This window comes from Ictidomys tridecemlineatus, chromosome 10 (genome assembly GCF_052094955.1).
Source record: "Ictidomys tridecemlineatus isolate mIctTri1 chromosome 10, mIctTri1.hap1, whole genome shotgun sequence".
NCBI lineage: Eukaryota > Metazoa > Chordata > Mammalia > Rodentia > Sciuridae > Ictidomys > Ictidomys tridecemlineatus.
Window position 1 is genome coordinate 34392932 of NC_135486.1, and position 20423 is coordinate 34413354.

Here is a 20423-nt window from a genome sequence, read left to right on the forward strand (position 1 = left end):
GGCACCATAGGCTGTAGAATGGCGCAGATCATCTAAGGTCCCTGATGAAGTCTGCTTCGAAAGAATGACACTTTATAGCAAGTCTATCTTGGAGGATAACATCAAGTCCCATCCTGCTTGCATATCAGGTACAGGAATTCTTGGAGAGTGCTATTTAAAAAATCAAGTTCAAAGTGTGACTCTACCAAATGAACTCCATGGGTTGATGACGTCTCAGATGCTCTGATAAAAGGAAGGCCAATTTTACCTCCCAAGGAGTTTCAGCAAATAAACTGATGATGGCCAATAATTTAAATTACCATAGTTCCCCCTTATCTTTAGGGGATACTTCCAAGACCCCTGGTGGACACCTCAAATCTTGGATACTACCTGACCCTCTTTATACTATGTTTTTCCTGTACATAAATTAGGCATAAGAAGAAATCAACAACAACTACTAGTAAAATAGAACAATTATAACAGTAAGCTAATAAAAATTATGTGAAAGTGGTCTTTCATGCGTATGATACTGTGACAATCTGATAATCAGAACAGCTACTAAGTGATTAACATATATGTAGCTCATATGGCATAGATCTGAAGGACAAAGATGATGCAGGGAGAAGAGAACAAGATGGTGTGAGACTTGAATTATATCATGACACTACTTCATGACACTATTCTGAATGGCATGCAATTTAAAACTTATGAATTATTTCTTTTTGTAATTTTCCATTTAATATTTCCAGACCATAGTTAACCACAGGTTACTAAAAGGCTGAAATTAAAATGGTGAATAAAGGAGGACTACTGTAATTAATCCTCAAAATTACTGCCAGACACATTGCAAGCAATAAAATAGCCTTTATGACATTTCTAGGACACTCTAAGTCCTTAGAGGTTCATCTGCCTAAATCTGTACTCCTAGTGTCTGCATAAGTGATCACCCTTTGAGGAGCATAGTTTCCAGTTCAAAGGAAGTCACGTTCTCTCATGTTCCATGTCATTAGAACCTCCAGGAAATAATTATGCTGTTCCATTCTGGGTTCCTCCATGAGTGAGGAATCCAGATAAAAATCTCCCCAAGGGCTGGGCATGTGGCTCAAACGGTGGCGCACTCGCCTGGTATGCATGCGGCCCGGGTTGGATCCTCAGCACCTCATACAAACAAAGATGTTGTGTCCGCCGAAAACTAAAAAATAAATAAAAATTCTCTCTCTCTCTCTCTCTCTCTCTCTCTCTCTCTCTCTCTCTCTCTCTAAAAAAGAAATCTCCCCAAAAATTTCTGATAAGATCCAAAGAAGATGATTTTCTGTTGGTAAACACTAGATGGTGAATTATGTGCCAATAATAAGCTGGGAATATAGACCACTGCAAATGTGACCTACTTCAGTGGACTCTTATTCTAAGGGAGCAGGCATCCAAATGTCCACCATGGGAGTTGCAGAATAATACCATCAGTGTTTTATTAGCCAACCTGACCTACTTGAGCAAGGAGGTATTTTATGCTCAATGTCCATGGGATTTTTTATTTTTATTTGTGTTTTTGTTTTATTTTGCTCCTGGCATCAGGGCAGATTGTTGAGTTCAGAGGGGCTCTCAAGAGGGCCATGCACCCAGTCTCTAAACCAGAGCACATAAGAAAACTGTAGCTCATCTGTTTTTTGAGATCTCACTATCTCCCTTAATCACTCATGTGTACATCTCATGGCCTGTGTTCAGTCCCTCACTTTGTGATAGAAACCTCTTATTCTCTGCCCTTGCCAAATACATCCTCCGTGGGCTTAGAGAGAGGGAAGCATGTGTCCAGGTATCTCAGGAGAACTGGAGGAGATAAGGAGCTGAGACTCTTCAGGACTTCAGGAGAAATTTTCTAATGGCATTCAAGCTAAGGAACTGGGTAACTTTCCCAGTCTTCCCCTGAGGGTTATGACTGCTTCAGACTCTCCAGGACAGGAAGTGAATAAACTGGATTTTAGTAATATTGGGCTGAAGAAGGGGCGCCACCCGATTCTGGGGCAGAAGCCACCCAGCAAGACCCAGCCCAAACCAACTTTGCCAGCACTTTCAGCTCCACAGTGCCACCTTGTGGTCTAATGACAAACTCCAAGACACTCTGCTTTTCCGATGAGCTCAGAACCAGACTCCAAGGGAGGTGGTCCAGCCCTACCCCCCTCTCTCAAGATCATGTTTTAATTTTTTTCTTGAATATTCCCATTATACTTGCTCCTAGGAAACAAAGATTACCAGCAATGTCCTGTATATTAAAGGGTTTTATTAGTGGATTTCAACCTTCTCTGGGTTTCAGACCTAGGAATGAACTGCTATAGCCTAGGCTGAATTTATAGCCCTTTGATAGATAAAAGGCCTATTTATATACAAAACATAGACATGGTCATCTGGGAAGTTACTGGCTGGTATCAAACAATGGGAAAAGCCAATCTGAAGAATCCCCATAGTCAATTGATCAGTGCCCTACCTGCCATCCTCTCATCCCTGCCTGTCCCTCACCTCCTGCTCCTGAGAAGGCTTTAAGGGACTGAGGTACTGTATTTCCCAGTCCACAGAATGGCATCAACATTTGACACAAGTGTCCCACCCAGAGACAGTGCTGTTCAGTTTCTCCTGGGCTTAGCGGTTAGGAATGGGATTGACGGCAGAGAACCCCCTTCTTGTTTCCTGCCACTTTGTGTCCCATCTAAGACTCATCCAGTCTGTCCATGAGAGCTTCCTACAGGTCCTGAAAAGCTGTCATTCATAGATCCAGACAAGACCCACCATTTCCTCCAAAGCTTTCTGGAATGGGACCCTGAGACCCAGTGGCTGGTTGTTCTCCATTGGTTTTTAATAAGAAAGAACCTGCTTTTGGGAAAAGATCAAAAACAACTTTCCCATGGAGGAACAGCGGGGGGGTCCCAAAGCCATCCCCAAAAGCCCATTTCCCTTGTTCAGTGCCAAACAGAAAATACAATAGTGGTAAGAAGGGGTGCTACTGAAGGCAAAGAGTAAATGAGGAAGGAACTTGAGTCAAACTCATTTACAAACTTCATTTACATCCAAAGGACTGTCTGTCCCTCATAACTGAGGTGGCAAGGTTACCAGCATTTTACTGATGTTGGTCATTGGTGGCAGCAGAACCAAGACCCATCCCTGCTGACCTTTCAGCTGATGCTCCTTCTACCATCCAGGCTGTCTCTTAGAATGACAGCTGGGGTGAGGAAACTACCCCGTGATGTAAATCCCCCTGGAGATAAGGAGGAGCAGGGCAGAGTCTCAGATTCCACCTGCCCTGCTGTCTCTCCTGGCCTTGGAAAAGGATTCAGCATCGCAGAACTGAAGACAAAGTGGGCAGCATCGCCGTGGCAGAACCCAGAGTCACCATAACTGTTAAAGAGTGTAAATGTCACTGCGGTGAAAACTCAAGAGTTCTCCTAGAGCTTGGGAGTTAGATGCCCTTTGCGTCATCTCTTATGACACCACTTCCAGTCTTGCAAAGTCAGAGAAGCTTAGAGCTGAGAAAGACCTTAGAGACCATCTCACCTGTTCAACAGGTGAGGAAGCAGAGACCCCGAGAGGGAGGTGACTTTCCAAGGCAGAGCCGAGATGAGAATCCTGGGCTCCTGACTCCATCCCCACATCCATTCAATTTTTACTGGAAGCTCCGCAGAACCTCAAGGATTATTCCAGAATTGTGGTCACACACTCCTCCTTAAAGACATCTCCTCCATGCAGACCCAGAGGAAGGAGTAGCAGGAACCTCTTGGGGAGAAGAGGGAGGGAAACCTGCCCCTGCAGCCTCTGAGGTTTATTCCTGCTCTTAATTTCACTGTGACCATTTTCATCTCATCCTTTCCTCTCTTTCTTCCCCGACTCACCCAGGTTAGGCTCTACCACTAAGGACACACAATACTCCCCCTGCCACCCATCCCATGGAGGAGGATATGGGGGGAAAAGGAACTGACATTTGCAGAGTTCCTACTGGGTAGCAGACGCTGTACCAATCCTGCATCTCCCTTCCACAAACAAGAGGGCATGGCAGGTGAAGGCTGAATACACATTCACCTTGCTTCATGAAACTATATGCCCTATACAAAAAAAAAAAAAAAAAGAAAATTCAGGATCCAAGTAGGTCCTTAGAGTTTTTCACTCCCTGCGCCCTGGGGTTGGGCTGGGACGTGCAAGTCAGGTTAGAATGGGGACAGGTAGCTAAGGCATGAGACCAGCTTCTGAGTTCCTGCCACCTGGGGACCCTCAGACAGTGCCCCCCCCCAGATCTGGGGCACCACCTCCACCCTGTGGGTGTGTTCCAAGACACCCTGTGAGTATGGCCACCAGGAAGCAGGCCATTTGATTCTGCCTGACTGTCACCATGAGATTGGGAGCTAAGGAGGACAGGCTTCATCTTAAGGGCTGTTATTCTGGCCTCTTCGCTCTGCCTCAAATTGGGTTCCAGGGAACGCTAACCCTGACCTCCCAGCTCTTACACCCAGTGCCTGAGATGGGCAGAGATCCTCCACTGCTAGCCCTGGGGGCAGTCGCAGGCTCCATCCAACAAGTCTTCTCTAAAAGATGCTGGTCTCAGTGGTGGCTTCCCCGTCTGCCTGCTCTAAATCCTTCAGTGACTCTGCCGGCCCTGGCCTCGAACTGAGGCTGAGGCTGAGGGTGGGTGGGCAGCTGGAGCGGGTCAGCAGGGTGGTGCGGCGGCTGGAGAGACTGCTGCTGGAGAGCTGTCTGCGCATGCGGGGCCGGCCTCCCCCACAACAGGCAAGATGACGCAGGGGGCGTGGTAACAGGTGACTATTGAAGCCCATGTAGATCCAGGGGTTGCAGCAGCTGCTGATGTTGCCCAAAAGCATGGAGATGGTAAAGGCCACGTTGGTGGAATCTGCCACAAGAGAAGTACAAGAAGACTTAGGATGGTGGCTTGCAGGGATCTGGGAGAGAGGCCAGCCCTCCACTGAACAGATGAGGAAACCGAGTCCCAGAGAGGAGAAGGGATTCGCTCCGGGCTCTGTAGCTAGAGAGGAGCACAGCTGGGACTTGACCTGGGTCACTTGACTCCAAAATCTTCCTCACTGATTTTGTTTGTTTTGTAACTAACCACAGGGTGAGAGCAGGAGCTAAGTTTTAAGTTGAATTTAGAAGAGTCCAAATTGTTAGGGAGAGGACCAGATCAAATAGGAGAAGTTGGTTTTGTTCTAAAGCCTAGACCTTGAATCCACTAATGGATGTAGACTTGGGAAATAAACCGGGAAAATAACCAAATGCAGGTCCCTTCTACTCCTGTTCCTATGCTGCCCTCCAGATTCTATCTTTGCCTTTCAGGGCCAGCCTCACTTATTCTGACATTCAGTCACTGAATACATGTGGAGTACTGCCTTTATACCGGGTCCTGTGCCAGGGATCTGGTAGGACAATCAGTGGAGCCTGGCTGCTCCATAGGTTCTATGGCCTCATTTCCAAGCACAGGAGAGAGGGAAGCTTCTAGGGACATCTCAGTATCCCATTCCAGTCCTTGTTCCATGTTCTCAGATTGTCCCTAGGAGCACACTGACCCCTTTGCAGGGAAAAACTAATTTCTCTCTTAGGCAGTCAGAATGGGAGAGTGCCAAACTCTGACAAGATTCCTTCCAGATACGATCTTTCAACAGACTAAATGAAACTCCCCAGACCAACAGGAAGGCTGCAGGAGGGGCACCAGACTCCTGGGTCCACCATAGTTACAGCTATGGCACAGGTGGCTTACTGAGTTACCTTGCTTTTTCCAGGGACTGTAGAATTATTGAAAGCAACGTCAGAGCTGGGAAGAAATTTAGAAGTACACTTTCCAACTTGTATAGCACAGTAAATAAGAACTGCAGCTCAAACCCAGGTTTCCCAGCCCTAAGGCAGAGATCCTGCACCTATCAGAGATTCAACCTGCAAACTCAAAGGTACAGCTCTATAGAGCACTTCAAAGCTTCAGGTAAACTGGCTCCTCCTGCACATCTCTCCTGAGTGTGCTCAAGGTATGGCCTCTTGTAACCCAAGAGAAGAGATAGAGTAAGAATGTTTGATAAGAGACACAAATCAAAGAGGTAAGAAGGCCTGGGTGGACCCAGTTCCTTCCATAGCTCTAGGGCACAGTAGTGAATATGTGTGAGGGGGTCACGTCTAAGTGGGGAGGGACTAGTCTCCAGTTTTGCCTAGTTAACCTGAGCTTCAGAAGTCTTGGGGAGTTGCTTTGGCTAAGGGGATGGTATTCATCCTGGCTGCTTCATCAATATACATTTAGTGTTCAGCTTAAACTAGTGACAGTAGCTTTGCAAGTTCCTTGGCATAGGAGGCATCTGTGTGACTTGGCCCATCTGAGCCAGGTACAGTATGGGGCAGGAGATGAACCAGGAAGCACCAGAGAACATGGGCTCTGCTTCTCCGCCCTTGAGGGCAGATCCATCATAGTTGGTCCAGGCAGAAACTCAGCTGATTGTGGGGACAGGGACAGAGGCAGGGAGCCAGGCAGGCTCTGTGCAAAAACTCAGAGCCAGGAGGCCAAGAGACCAGTGTGTTGTGAGGAGAACTGGGGGTGCTGAAAAGTAAGTTTAAAGTAGTGAACCCCAGTCCAAAATGCTTTAATTTTTCTGAAAGAAAACATTGTTTGTACAATAACTTTGTTCCTCTCTCAGGCCCTGGGGAAGTGGTAAAACCCTCTACACAGGTGAAGAACGAGGTGCTGGGGACAGGCTTATGAGGATTGTGGATACCAAGGCAAGCCCAGAAAGCCACACTGGCTGATTGGCAAGATGCCCATCTTCTCCTATGTTCCTCATTAAAGGGGCAAATGACCACCTCCCCTCCTGGTGCCATTGGCTGAGTTGTGCTTGTTCAGAGTAAAACCATCCAAGTCTTGGCTCCGTCTCCTACAAGCAGGGCATTTTGGACCAGTTATTTTACCTCTCCAGCCTCAACTTCCTCGGATGTATGGTAGAGAAAATCACCCCACAGTAGCAGGAAAACTCAGTGTGCTTGGCCCCAGGAAGCTCTCCCTTCTTCTAGTCTGACCTCGGCTACAGAGGGAGAGCCTTGTAGTTGGTTGGGTTTCATATGCTTATCCTTTATAGGATAATTTACAAACAGCCTCTTGTTCAGACTGATGTCAAATGGGTAGCTAAGAAGGTAGATAATGGGACTGTCATAGTTGGACATTACTTTTGCTTTTCTCCTGCATGGTTGTGTTAAATGCATGGCCTTCCTCTATTTCAGGTCTGTAGAAAAGCAAAGCATTTGGCTTGAGTAGGATGACCAAAATGAGATCAGAAACAAACTCAAGGGGGACAACTCCTTACGGGCTGGTAGGAATTTGTAGCCTGAGCTGCTGGACCATGAACTCTCAGGAAACTTCCAAAAGATCCTGAAAGAGCCTCCCCAAGGCACTCGCACGGTGCTCCCAGTACGTGTTCTGAGTCGTGCATACCATGAGGTGTGCTGCAGAGCACGGTCACTCCTATCACAGGCGCCCAAAGGTCCTCATGCATGTGTTTCCATGCCCTGCTTCTGCTTAGAGTAGCAGGAACAGAGGCCCTTGAACACCAGCCTCCAACACTTAGGCTGCCCAGACACAGCCCTGCCTTCCTGGGAACAAGCTTACGTCCAAAGACCGGACTACCAGGCAGTGTCTGAAGCTCTGATGTCTACCTCACCCAAGAAAAAGGCAAGTCCTGCCATGTGCCAACTGAAACACAGGACTCTTGAGGCATCCCAGTTTTGTTTTGTTGTTGTTGTTGTTTTGTTTTTTATGTAAGAGGAAGGCCCTTCATGTGGAGGCACTTTTAGAACCAGGGTTATGAGCAAGGCTGGGTTGAGGGAAAAGACAAGGAGGCAGAAGACCTGGGCTAAAATCTTTACTTTGCCACTCCCTAGCTGTGTGGCCTTGAGCAAGTCATGGTTCCTCTTTGAGTCTCTGTTTCTTCATTGACACAATGAAGTGGCTGAACTTGAAATTTTTTGCAGGGTGGGGTGGGTACCAGGGATTGAACTCAGGGGCACTCAGCCACTAAGCCACATCTCCAGCCCTATTTTGTATTTTTATTTAGAGACAGGGTCTCATGGAGTTGCTTAGTGCCTCACTTTTACTGAGGCTGGCTTTGAACTTGGGATCCTCCTGCCTCAGCTTCCTGAGCTGCTGGGATTACAGGTGTGCACCACCGTACCTGGCTGCACTTGAAATTTGAGGGTTGTCATGTGTCAGCCCTAATTAACTGAAAGTGGCCATTGAGATGGAGCTCAAAGTGATGTCCAGGTACAGGAGGGAAGAGTGCCAAGAGAGAGACAGTTTCTGGGCCACAAATTGTCATCCTGGACCAGATCATTTGGGGGAAAAAAAAACCCTTCAACTCTAGAATCCTTGAATTCTAAAGCCCATCTGGCAAACTGGAAGTTGGTTGGGCAAATCTGCCTACAGTTACAGCTCATTAGCACCACACAGTATTTTCAAATTGTTAAGTTAGATACCCAAATTTTAAAATCAGGAAATTTCACATAAAAGATACATAGCATTCGTAGGCTGGACGAGAGTTGCATCTGTCCCTCTTCACACGGGAAAATGTTATGGTTTGAATGTTTGTCCTCCAGAATTCATGTCAGAAGCATAATCTCCACTGTCATATGTCCATTATACTTGCAGGTAGGACCTTCGGGAGGTGACTGGGTCAGGGGCTCTGCCCTCATGAATGGATTGATAGATTAATGAATTATCAAGGATGTAGGTTTGTTATCACAAGAATATTTCTTCTATTAAAGTCAGTTTGGCTATCTCTCCTAAGTCCTGTGATATCCTGTGCCACCCAGAGACTCTGCAGAGAGTCCCTCCCCAGATGCAAACCTTTAACTTTGGATTTTCCAGCCTTCAGAGCAGTAAGAGCTAAACTTTTTTCTTTTATAAGTCACTCAGTCTCAGGTACTCTGTTCCAGCAACAGAAGATGGACCAAAACAGACAAACACCAACTTTCCTAATGGCTACACTCATTTATCACCCACCGGGTCCTGGGAGACATTGTAACCCCTGCCCTATCCCTACTGTCCTCCTTTCCCGCTCTTCCCTACCTCACCACCCCGAATAGACCACATACTTGCCTTCATCAGGGGCATCCTCATCCCACACAGACCACATCTGGACACTGAAGAAGGGTGCCCAGCAAGCGATGTAGGCCAGCACGATGATGAAGGTCATCTTCACCGTTCGGATCTTGGCCCGAGAGATGGTGCTGATGCTGCTGACCCGAGATGGTAGCCCCCGCTTGGCCGCAGCTGGGGCAGAAGGTGAAGGCTTGTTCCAAGTCCTCCAGCCCCCTGCTTCCACCCTCCCAGCCTGTGTCTTGACTTTTAGGTTCTTACAGATCTCATGGCAAATGAGGCTATAGCAGGCTGTAAGTATGGCCACAGGCAGGACAAAGATGGCCAGAGTAGTCCAGGTGATGTAGGCCCGTGGCCCCCAGGAGAAGCGGAAATCAGCCCAGCAGTCCAGCACCCCTGTGCCCTGGATCACCTCCCGCAAAGAAAAAATGAAGACTTGGGGGAGGCTAAGGATGGCAGCCAGCAGCCAGGGAGCCGCGATGAGAGGGTAAGTGGACTGGCTGGGCTGCTGGAGGCTGCGCAGAGGATGACAGACGGCCAGGTATCGGTCCACTGTCATGGCCAGCAGCATGTAGGTGGAGGCAAACATGCTGAGCACCTGCAGGTACTTGACAGCCCGGCAGAGGAGGTCAGGACCCTGGAAGCGGTAGGTGATGTCCCAGAGCAGCTGGGGCAGCACCTGGAAGAGTGCCACACCCAGGTCAGTCAGAGCCAGGTGCAGCACAAACAGGTGCATGCGGGAGCGCTTGCGGCCTGGCTGGCCCAGGGTCAGCAGCACAGCCAGGTTGCCCCCTGTGGCCAGCACCAGGACGGTAGCCAGGATGCCAATCTCCACCTTGGCCAGCTCCTCATCCCGGCCCAGCCAGGGTGTTGTGGCATTGGGGGCAGAAAGGGTGCCCCCAGGGTTGGGTATGGCAGTCCAGGAAGGCTCCAAATCCATGGTCAAGGTTTGCTGGGGGTGGGAGAAATGGAGGGAAGGTGTGAATGAAGTATCGAGGTGAAAGTTTAAGAAGAGAAAGATGGGAATGATAGGGAGAAGGCTTGAAAGCAGGAGTTAACAATGTCAAGGACAGGGATCAAGAGAGGAGGGAGAATGGGATAAGGAAGGAGAAAACAGAGCTGGCCCCAAGTGGGCAGGGGAACCCGGGAAAGAAAAACCGATCAAGCAGATGGGGTGTTGGGATGGAAAGAACAGGGGAGGCTGTGCAGGATGAGCTCGGGTAAGGAGAGACCTGGGCCAGCTGCCACTTGTCCCCAGATCACTCCAAATTCACGTTCTCCCAACTTTCTGTAAGTGGAGAGTGGATGCCTGCTCAAAGGTGCAATCCAAGATCACAGGTCAAGCTGCAGGCTCCAGCCTAGAGACGCGCTCTTAAAGCGAGCAGGAGCCGAGCCCGGGGCTGGAGCCCAGCGGGTTTTATGCGCTTCCAGCAGAGTCCAGAGGCCCGGGCTCCCGGGCTCCCTGGCTCCCGGGTTGGCTCCTGCAGTGGGAGGGCGGAGAGAGGCTCACAGGCACCCACCAGGCTGGACTGCTAGACTGCTGGGGGAGGGAGCAAAACGGGAGGAGGAGTAGGGGCAGTGGCCCAGGGACAGGGAGCTAGTAAGAAGAACCCAGCAACGCAAGCAAGCTCCCACCAGCCCGCAGGACTCACGGACTTAGCAGACAAACGTCTCTACACTCGCACCCTGCAGCTTCCGACTCTCTCCAGACAGATGCACACCCGGGCTGTGTGTGTGTGTGTGTGTGTGTGTGTGTAAGAGCTGGCCTCTTGCCACCTACGCAGAAAGTAAGGCTGGCAGTGTAGTGTGGCACGCCCCCTGCCTGGGGCTCCCGTGAAGGATCTAAAATCACTACAAGGAGCGGTCACTTAGGAGCGACATCCTACCCCACAGTCTCAGGCGATACCCCACAGTCTCAGGCGAAGGACTATCGGGAGGGGAAGAAAAAGTAAAGACGTTTATGGGAAGGAGAGTGGGGTGGAGGGATGGAAGAGCTAGACCTGGGATCCCAGGTAGGGAGAAGAAGGAAGGAAAAATTCCGAGTATTTTCAGCTAGGGGGAGTCATAAATCCTGTCCTGTCCTGAGTATTTTTCTTGAGCTGGTTGCTTCCAAAATACATAAACGCAGTTAACCACATTGTGAGACAGAAACCTGAGCCCTGGAGAAGTTAGACAGTTTGCCCTAGAAGATTACAGAACCAGTAATCAGTCGAGGCAGGACCCGAACCAGCCCAGCATGCTTTGTCCAAAGCACAGCTGCAGCATTTGCATTAGGTCGTTGTGCGAGAGGCGGTGCTGAGGGTACAGAGGAAACTTACAGGTCAATGCAGGTATTGCGTGGTATTGGAATTCACTCCATCTTCCATGAGTTCACAACACAAAGTGCATTATGGGGACGCTCTAGAGCAGATTTCGTTAGGAGTGACAGTACTGTGGTCCAAGAATCTCAGGAAAGGCTGGGTCTGTAATGGTAGGGAGGTCCTTTGTCTTGCCTTTAGTCCATCTGGATTCAAACCCCTTTACAATGTTACCCCATCTGCACATCCAATTAGCACCACTTCTGGAAGGTTCTACATCCTGTACAGCCTACAAATTTATCTCCTTTTGTGCTCTTCAGCCTAAGATTCCACTTTCTCAAGGAATTTGCTCTTTATGGGTGATTATTTTCAGTCTCTCTGCCAGCTCACATCTATATGCTCTAGTACTGTACTTTAAAAAAATAATTTGAACTCCTCAGACACTATACCAACTCCAACTGTGATAGCCCCTTCTCCTTCCCAGTGAAACTTCTCAAAAGGTCTGTCTGAGTTTGTCTCCACGTCCTAGCTGCCATTCATTTCTGGATGTAGTCCCTTAAAATGCATGTTTAAAAAATATTATGTAGGGGCTAAGGTTGTGGCTTAGTGGTAGAGAGCTTGCCTATTATGTGTGGAGCCCTGGGTTCGATCCTTAGCACCACATAAAGTTAAATAAATAAAGGTATTGTGTCTATCTACAACATATATATATATAATATTATGTAAGTGATATCATACTACATGTATTATTCTGGAACTTGCTTTTAAATTCTACATTATTTTTGAGATCTGTTTTTGCTGATACATAGGATAGATCTAGTTCTTTCTTAATGAGCATGTGAATATAGTACCTTTTATGTACCCATAATTATATTTTTATAATTTAGGTTATTTCTAGGTTTTCCCCACTATTTATTTATTATATCTATGTGGATACATTTCTTTTTAAAATTTTTACTGATGATTATTGAACACATTTATGGAGTATAATATGTTTTGATTCATGTACACATATTTGCTTAAATGGTACAATGAATGTTTTCATGTCTCCTATGTTCATGTGTCTGAATTTCTCTCCGGTATGTATCTAGAAGTATGCACTGGGTATAAGCATTATTGGGTCATACAGTTATGAATTTTCAATTAGATAAGCCATACTCTAAAATTTTGATCTCTAAATTAATTGTCCTAACAGTTGTATTTTAGTTTCCAAATATTCTCATAGTCACACTTTTAAATTTTTACCAATATCATAAATGTGAAATAGCATCTCATCTTGCTATTGTATTTCTGTGGTTATATATAAGTTATGAGCACCTTTGCATATTTTACTTGTTTGAATTTCCTTCTCTGTGAATTTTTCATATCCTCTGCAAGACTTTTATTAGGTTGTTTTTCTTATGAATTTGCAGGACCTCTCTTTATGTTCTGATATGAATCTTTTACCTATTTTCATATGTTGCAAATGTCTTCTCTAATCTATTTATCTTTTAACTTCGTGTCAGATCATTTGTTACATGGAACATTTACATTATGATCTAATTATTCTCCTTTTCTTGTGTTCCCTACATCAAGAATAGCAGTATTTCCCCCTACATTTTCTTTTAACAAGTTTAAATTTGTTTTTCATGTTTAGGTCTGCAACCCATCTGAATTTATTTTTGTGTATATGTGAAGTAGAAATCTAACTTAATTTTGTTTTCCACATGGCAAACCAATCACTCCTTACAGCCCACTAATACCAATTATCACCTGTGTGATATATCAACTTTCAATTCTATATGAGACTATTTCTTGGATCTCTGGTATATTCTATTGATTTTATTTTTTATTCCTATTCCAGTGTTTCACTATTTTAGGCACTATAGCTCTACAATGCATATTCTCAAAGTATTTATCAAAATTTTGAAATTGTTAAATTTTGTATCAGTTTACATAGGTTCTCAAACAGTTGTGTTGAGCTTCTAGATAAGCATTGCATTTAGAGAATAATATGGGAGAGGATTAACTTACTTATGATTTTATTTAGGTCTTTTCTTATGTCCTTCAATAATTTTCTTATAAAAATTATAATTTTCTTCATAAATGTCTTCCTGCCTTGTGATACATTTATTCCAATGTGCCTTACAGATTATATTGTTATTATTTACATTATTTTGTTCTACCACATTTTCTAATGACAAATCACTAATTACTTATTGCCAGTACATAGCAATACTATTGATTTGGTATCTTGCTGTTTTTCTGTAGTTTGTAAATTATTTTGGTTATCTATGCATACAGTATTATCTGCAAACAATAATAAAATTTGGTCTTTTAATCCCAATCTATTTAGCTCTTATTTCTTTTTCTTGTCTTATTGTGAAGTCTAAGAGTCCAGAATAATGTTGAAAAGCAGGAATCACTGATGTTTTAAACTTGAATAAGAATTAGCTAAAGTTTTACCATTAACTATTATGCCTATGATAGGTCCTCTTCACTGTTTAATTTTTAAATTTTTTTATATGCATGATTATAGTCATAGTATTCCATAGTAGTTGTTATGGGGAAAAGTAATCCCTTATACCACCTCTATTTTTCAACTTTTCAGAAGTTTTTTCTTCCATTTAAAATTTTTCATTAAAGATAAATTTAATCATCTAAAAAGGCAGAGAATAGCTTAGGGAAACTCCATGTTTCCATTTCCTGACTTTCACAATTATCACTATAAAGCTAATCTTGTTTCATCTAAATTTTTATCCATTTCCCCTCTACCTCAAGATTATTTTGAAGGAGATGTCTGATATCATATCATTCATTTGTAAATATTTCATATATCTATTTCTCAAGGATAAGGACTTTTAAATTATAGTGTATTACCATTTTTGTGCTAGTCAGCATTCTCCAAAGAAGGAATTAATGGGATGTAGATCTATACCTATATCAATATCCATATTTATATCAAGAGAGTGTTTATGGAGATTTATTATAAGGAATGAGCTACACGACTTACTCCTGAATTCAATCCCCAGTACCAAAAAGGAAAAAAAAAAAAAGCAAAAATTTTTAAAAAGTGAGTATGGAAGGCAGAGGTTCAGCCTGATGGGTTTGGGCTTTAGAGACTCCACAGAAGTCTTTCCTTTGTTTCTCTCACCATAAGATATCTTGTAGAGTCACAGCATGTCACAGTTGAAAGGGACTCGCCTTTTAGTTCTGGTCAAAAGGACGAGGAGTGATAGAAAAGACCTCTAAGACAGACCATCAGTTCCCATCCCTTCATTTTCCAGAAGAAAGCCCAACCTAAAAGCACAAGAGGCAAATGAGGTCTTCCAAATCACACAGCTGTGGAAGGTCAGAGCCCAGGCAGGACCTAACTCTTCCTGGGTATTCTCTCCCCTTCGATTCACCCTTTTCTCAGCATGGTGGTTCAATGTGGCCACAGGTTAGAACTTCCGGACAAATGGTAAAATGTCCAAGCCTCACCCAAAGAGATTTTGATTCATTGCCTCAAGGCAAAGATTTCAGGCTGAAGTTCTAAGACCAACTCAGTTTTTGGCAAGTAGTAAAAGCCTAATAGTTTTATGTTGAATGTTCATTCAGAATTGAACGGGCATAAATGAGTAAATGAATTATCCCTGCCAGTAATATCACCTCATTTTTCAAACTTACTGTAGAGATTTTAAAAATTCATTAGAGAGATGAGTATAATAATTCAAAAATATATGGCTTGCCTTTTGACAGAGATTTTCTGGATAGTAGATCAGAGGAGTGACTCTACTGTTAGTGAGAATCTCAACAGCCCCATGAGGCCTGAGTCAAGTGCACAGTGGCACTGGGAGCCTCTCAGACCACATCCCACTGAAATGTTTGGCTGTGAGTGACGCAGAAGAGAGATCTAGTACCCAGGCATCCTAGTGGCCAGAATATACCAGGCAGCTCAAGAGTGATGGTCCTTTACACGATACCACGGATCTCCCTGCCTGGCCCCAGGGTGGACTTCAGTTCTAAGGGAAAGTTAGTGCTTAGACAGTTTCTTGGAGCTGAGGCTGGATTCTCCCCAGGCTGTTTAGCTCTCTGACCTGGCTTCTTGGAACAGGAAGTCATCCTATTATGCGCAAATATCACTGCCCTTGACTCCCCTTGAGGAACAGCTGAAACCTTCTGCATTAGTTATCATCCACTCATGAGAAAGTATTAGCTTCTCTTTTAAGCTCCTTGTGGCTCTCGGCTCTCCAATAAGTTTCCCTGGAGTGTGATGAGACGAGGACACTGACTCGCAGAGTAGAGATGCACAGCATAGTTTTCTAAATTCTGGGAAAGCTGGCCCCAGCCAATGCAGATACATGACTCTTAGAGGGAGGGAGCCCCAGACAGAAACCAGGGGTGCAGAGCTGCAGAGCCAGAGAGGTGTAGAGGTTGAGAGATGGCTGCGGAGTTGGTCTCCCGCCCCTTGTATTCAAACATCAGTGCTCTCTCCCTCCCCAAAGGTGAGGCTCAAGGCTCTTCCTTATGCTGAGGAGAAAGGAGACTTCCCTCAAGGTCCCTTGCAAGTCTGCTTTCCGGGACCCGCACTTCTCTTTACTACTCCCTCCTGCTCCCCACTCTCACGTTGTTCCCATATTCTCCCTAGAAATTTTTACTGCCCATGTTGCACTTCCTTTATCCTCCCATCAGTACTTAACCTCTTCTGTGCCCCACGGGTGGTGTTGGGGAGGGAAGCTCATCAATCCATATGGCTAATGTGCAGAGGCAGGTGACATGAAGTGATCAACTTGCCTATTATCTGTGTCAACAACTCTTACCGTAGATCTTGGCACATAGTGGGTGCTCAATAAATGTTTGTTGGAAGGATGGGGAGAGGGGATGGAAGATATGGGGGAAAAAATTGAACTTGAAATTGAGAAACCCAGGTTCTCCTCTGAATACTACTTAAACTCTGAGTGCCCTTGGTGAAGTCACCTTGTCACTTCCTCTTACGAAGGAAAATGGTGGTGGTAGGATTTGTTGATCTCTAAGTGCCCTGCAGTACCTCTTTTACAGTTCTCTGATGCTACAGTTCTACAATAGCCCAAACCAGGTGGAGCTGTTAAAGCTAAACATTACCCCTGTCAGGAGATACTGATGTTTCAAACAGGCCCTCTGAAAAAATAACATCCTTCCTTGGGTTAGGTGTTATTTTTTCAGAGGGCCCAGGATAATCCAAGCTACCCTAAAACTTACAATCTCAGGTAATTAGCAAATAACAAAGCACAAATACTCAGAAATATGTTTACAGGAAATGAAACCTCTGATAGATCTAGTCCACATGGATTCTGGAACTAGACAAAGACCTCCGGTGGTTTATTTAAGGGGTTCATCAAAGACAGGGATACAGTTTCAAGGGCGAAGTTTTGCTTGTGATGTCTTGCAGTCAGCAGGCTGATTGACATCTTGGCAGGTCACACCCATCTCAGGTGCTATGTGGGCCACAGCGAGCAGGAAAGAGATTCATATTGTCCCTGGGCAATTGACCAGAGGAAATGTCCACTGGCCATTCCCAGATAACAGATGTCTCGATCTACAAGGTCTCCATGCACATTGACCCAGGTGCAACCCACAGACAGCTCATGGCAGCCGAAGATGGAATTGTTGGTCTATAGTGAAGTTTTGATGAAAGACTCTAGTCAGGGCTGGGGTTAGAGCTCAGTGGTGGAGCACGTACCTGGCATGTGTGAGGCCCTGGGTTTGATCCTCAGAGCCACATAAAAATAAATAAATAAAATAAAGGCATTGTATCCATCTACAACTAATAAATAAATAAATAAATAAAAACTGCCAGTCAAGGGATCTTATAAGAGAGCAGATGTGAGTGAGCCAGCAAGCCAGAGAAATGCACAGATCAGATTTCATTTGTCTTTTAGTATCTACCTGGAGCCACCTCTGTGGATACGACCCAAATTCTTTCATGTGTTATTTTCCCTTTTATTCCTCCCTCACAATGGTGAGGAAATTGAGACGAAGCAGAGATGGATGGAAAGTGACTTCCCCAAGCGTCCACACAGCTGGTAAATGGTGGACCAGGATTCCAAGCCCTTTCCACTGAAAACTACAGAAACCAATTTTTTTCTGCCATAATATGCTGTTCCTGCATCCTTAGGTAACATAAAAAGGTGGCAGATATTCATGAACTACTTAATAAGAATAATATACTAATAACAACTCATATTCACGTAACTTTTCAAAATTGAAAAAAAAAAAACCTTGATCTTGTATCATCTCATTTATTTCTCATAATTTTGATCCTAAGTTGAAGAAGGATATTGAGATTCAGAGAAGTTAATACTAGGTTAAGATCACACAGGATATAAAGACTGCTATAGGGACAAAAATAAAAGTTCTTTGTGGGTCCTCTTAAGAACCCTAAGGGGAATCTGGAGAAAATTTTTGAGGATCACTGCTCTAAGTTAACACTCCTTCCTCTCAACTCTGCATTCCTTCCCAAAATGCAGGAATCATAGACTCCTCCAACTTGAATTGTGGAAAGACTCTCAAAAATCATCTAGCCCTTTGGTTTTCAAAGTGGGAGCTGAGCTCCCCAAGAGTGCTCCAGGGCTGCCTTATTCATTAAACTGGTCCCTTACTCTCTCTTAGGCAGGAATCACTTTTGCTTAGGAAAATACCTAATCCACTTCAGAGAGATAAAGATGAGACTCTGACTGTTTGGCCTGTAAAGTAGCAAGAAAAAGATGGTTAAACCACTAGCATAAAACATCAAGAGGATTTGGACAGTGGAGACATAGAGAAAGGAAGGGAGAGAGGGCCAGGGCCTGGCTTCAGGAATGCCAAGTCGGCAGAAAGGGCCTGTGGGAAGGCTAATTTTAGCTGTGGGCTCTAATAGCCCTTTGATGTACACATGCTCTTGCCAGCACTCTACTCCCCTCCATACATATCTTCCTTGTGAAAACACACTGGGGTGCATGGGGAGAGAGCGGAGAAAAAGCCATATCGCTGTCGGCGTTGAGGCAGAGATGGAAAGAAGACTGTAAACTGCATAATGAGCATTTAGCGGAGCTAGACACTGGAGCCAGGCCAGGTGGACTCAGAGAAAGCCAGGCTCGTGGACCTCCTGAAGTACGTGAGTGGGGGTTCCTGTGGATCTCCTCCAGAGTCGGAGAAGCAGGTGACCCAGTTAAGGACGATCAAGATGAGGATGACAGCCCCTGGGTAGTCTCCTTACCTCTAGCCTCCCATCAATTGATCCCATTTTATTCTCACTGTTGGGCTGAAAACACTGCTTAGATCCCAACTCTGTCTGTGCACTTCATCACAATGATTTCCCGATGGACAGATCAATCTTCTGCTCTGGGCAAGCTGTTCTCCTGGGGCCCCTCCATCCACAGGGCTCGGTCCTTCACTCTGCTGCCCTCACGGGAGAATTCTTTTGATTTATCTGAATCTTACCAGCCTTCAAGGCTCCTCATCTTCACAACTCTGGACAGCAGGGAAGTCTTTTGTCAACTCCATGGTGCAGGTGAACTTGGTCTCAGAAGTCTGGTTGTACCTGCTTTTCTCTACCTCCCTAAAGAAGCTGTAATGGTGACGTGTGATGGATTGAGCCACTGATAGATATCTTGTGCATCTTCAATAAATATTAGCCACATGTCCAGTTATACTTAACTGCAAATAGTCTTCTTGCAAAATGAATACACTGCATCCACTTGGGGTTCAGGAAATACAGGCACTATGCTAGCAGTGCTACTCAAATACTATATGAAGCAAGGATCCCTCACCACAGGACTCAAAGTGTGCACCTATTACACGTTTGGGCATGGTGGGCCAGATAGAGGCTGGTGGGCTGGAGGCTGTGTTTGCTTCAGGCTTTCATGGAGTGCTCAGGAAAGAATCCATTGGTGACCGTTTTCTAAGGCTCCAACCCTGAAGTTCTAGGGACTAGTGGCCATCTTCTAATCTGCCAGACAGTGTCCCAGAAAGGAAAGCAATCTACCAAGGGAGGAAGGAGTAAGAGTCAGCATGTGAGACTCCAAGCAGCATAGAGTGCTGGCGCCCAAGTGATCTTCCAATGCAGCTCCAGAATCCAGCCAGATGAGGCTTCTCAAGAAAGGAGCATTAATGACCTGGAAAAGCAAGTCAAATGAAAGCTCCCTGCATCAGAAGTACTGAGGGACATAGAGCACATGCCACTCTGGCTGGGGGCCTCTTAACAAATCCTAACCCTGGGGTGGCCCTCCGAGGTGACTGAGACATGAACAGGTACTCGGAGGCAGGAGCAGCTTCCCTATCACACGGCAGCACATCAATCCTGTGTCCAGGAGGAAGGATACCATACCAAGTCTGAGAGCCTCTTGGTGATCACCCAGAACCACAGAGAAGGGACCTCACCAGGTAGCCAGAGGACTACAGCTCAACAACACAGGTGAGAGGGATACCCCAAAAGATGAGGAGTGTTTTCAAGCCCTGGAATTATAATAATTTTGCTGGTGAGTGGTCTGAGCCAGAGAGAATTTATATCCATATTGTCATCATAAACTATTAAGTGGAATTGGAGCCCAAGAAAGTGTCAATGACTTCTCATAACTCATCTTTGGCTGAAAATAAACTGAACAGATTACAGAGATCTCACGCTTTTCAAGGTCTGTTTTGGGAGTGTTTAAAACTTACACAGGAAAAGTCACCATGAGCACTTGGGCACAGAAGAGTCATTTCTTGTCGCTTCAGGAAGATCCTTGAGCCTACGATTTTCCCTTCCCTCTGCAGGCCCTTTCCCTGTGGGGTCTCATGACAAAGGTGACTTCTGGTATACCTGTTGCCCTGTTGTCTTCCCTTGTCTGAGTCATGAGATGTCATGGAAAGTAGGCAGACAATTTCCTTATCTAGAAAAATGGGGACACTTAACACCTACCTGCAGGTCACAGGGACGATTAGAGATTATGTGTGCATGGGGCTTAGTAAACAGTAAATGTTTAGTGAACTGCGCATCAGATTATTTATGGCCACAGCTCCTCTCTGGCTCTGAGTCCCTTTTTAGAAAGTGAGCATCACATGAGAAATTAGGGCAT

The 20423-nt window shown here is 45.3% G+C and overlaps 1 protein-coding gene across 1 annotated transcript; it reads right to left on the reverse strand.

Annotated features, from left to right (window-relative positions):
- Positions 1–2234: 2234 nt before the first annotated feature.
- Positions 2235–10833, reverse strand: Avpr1b (arginine vasopressin receptor 1B). Its single transcript, XM_005329491.4, has 3 exons — positions 10744–10833; positions 9092–10043; positions 2235–4864 (listed from the first exon to the last, which is right to left on the reverse strand). The coding sequence occupies exons 2-3, from the start codon at positions 10029–10031 to the stop codon at positions 4542–4544; spliced, it is 1263 nt and encodes a 420-aa protein (XP_005329548.1). The 5' UTR covers positions 10032–10043; positions 10744–10833; the 3' UTR covers positions 2235–4541.
- Between the last annotated feature and the right edge of the window lie 9590 nt (positions 10834–20423).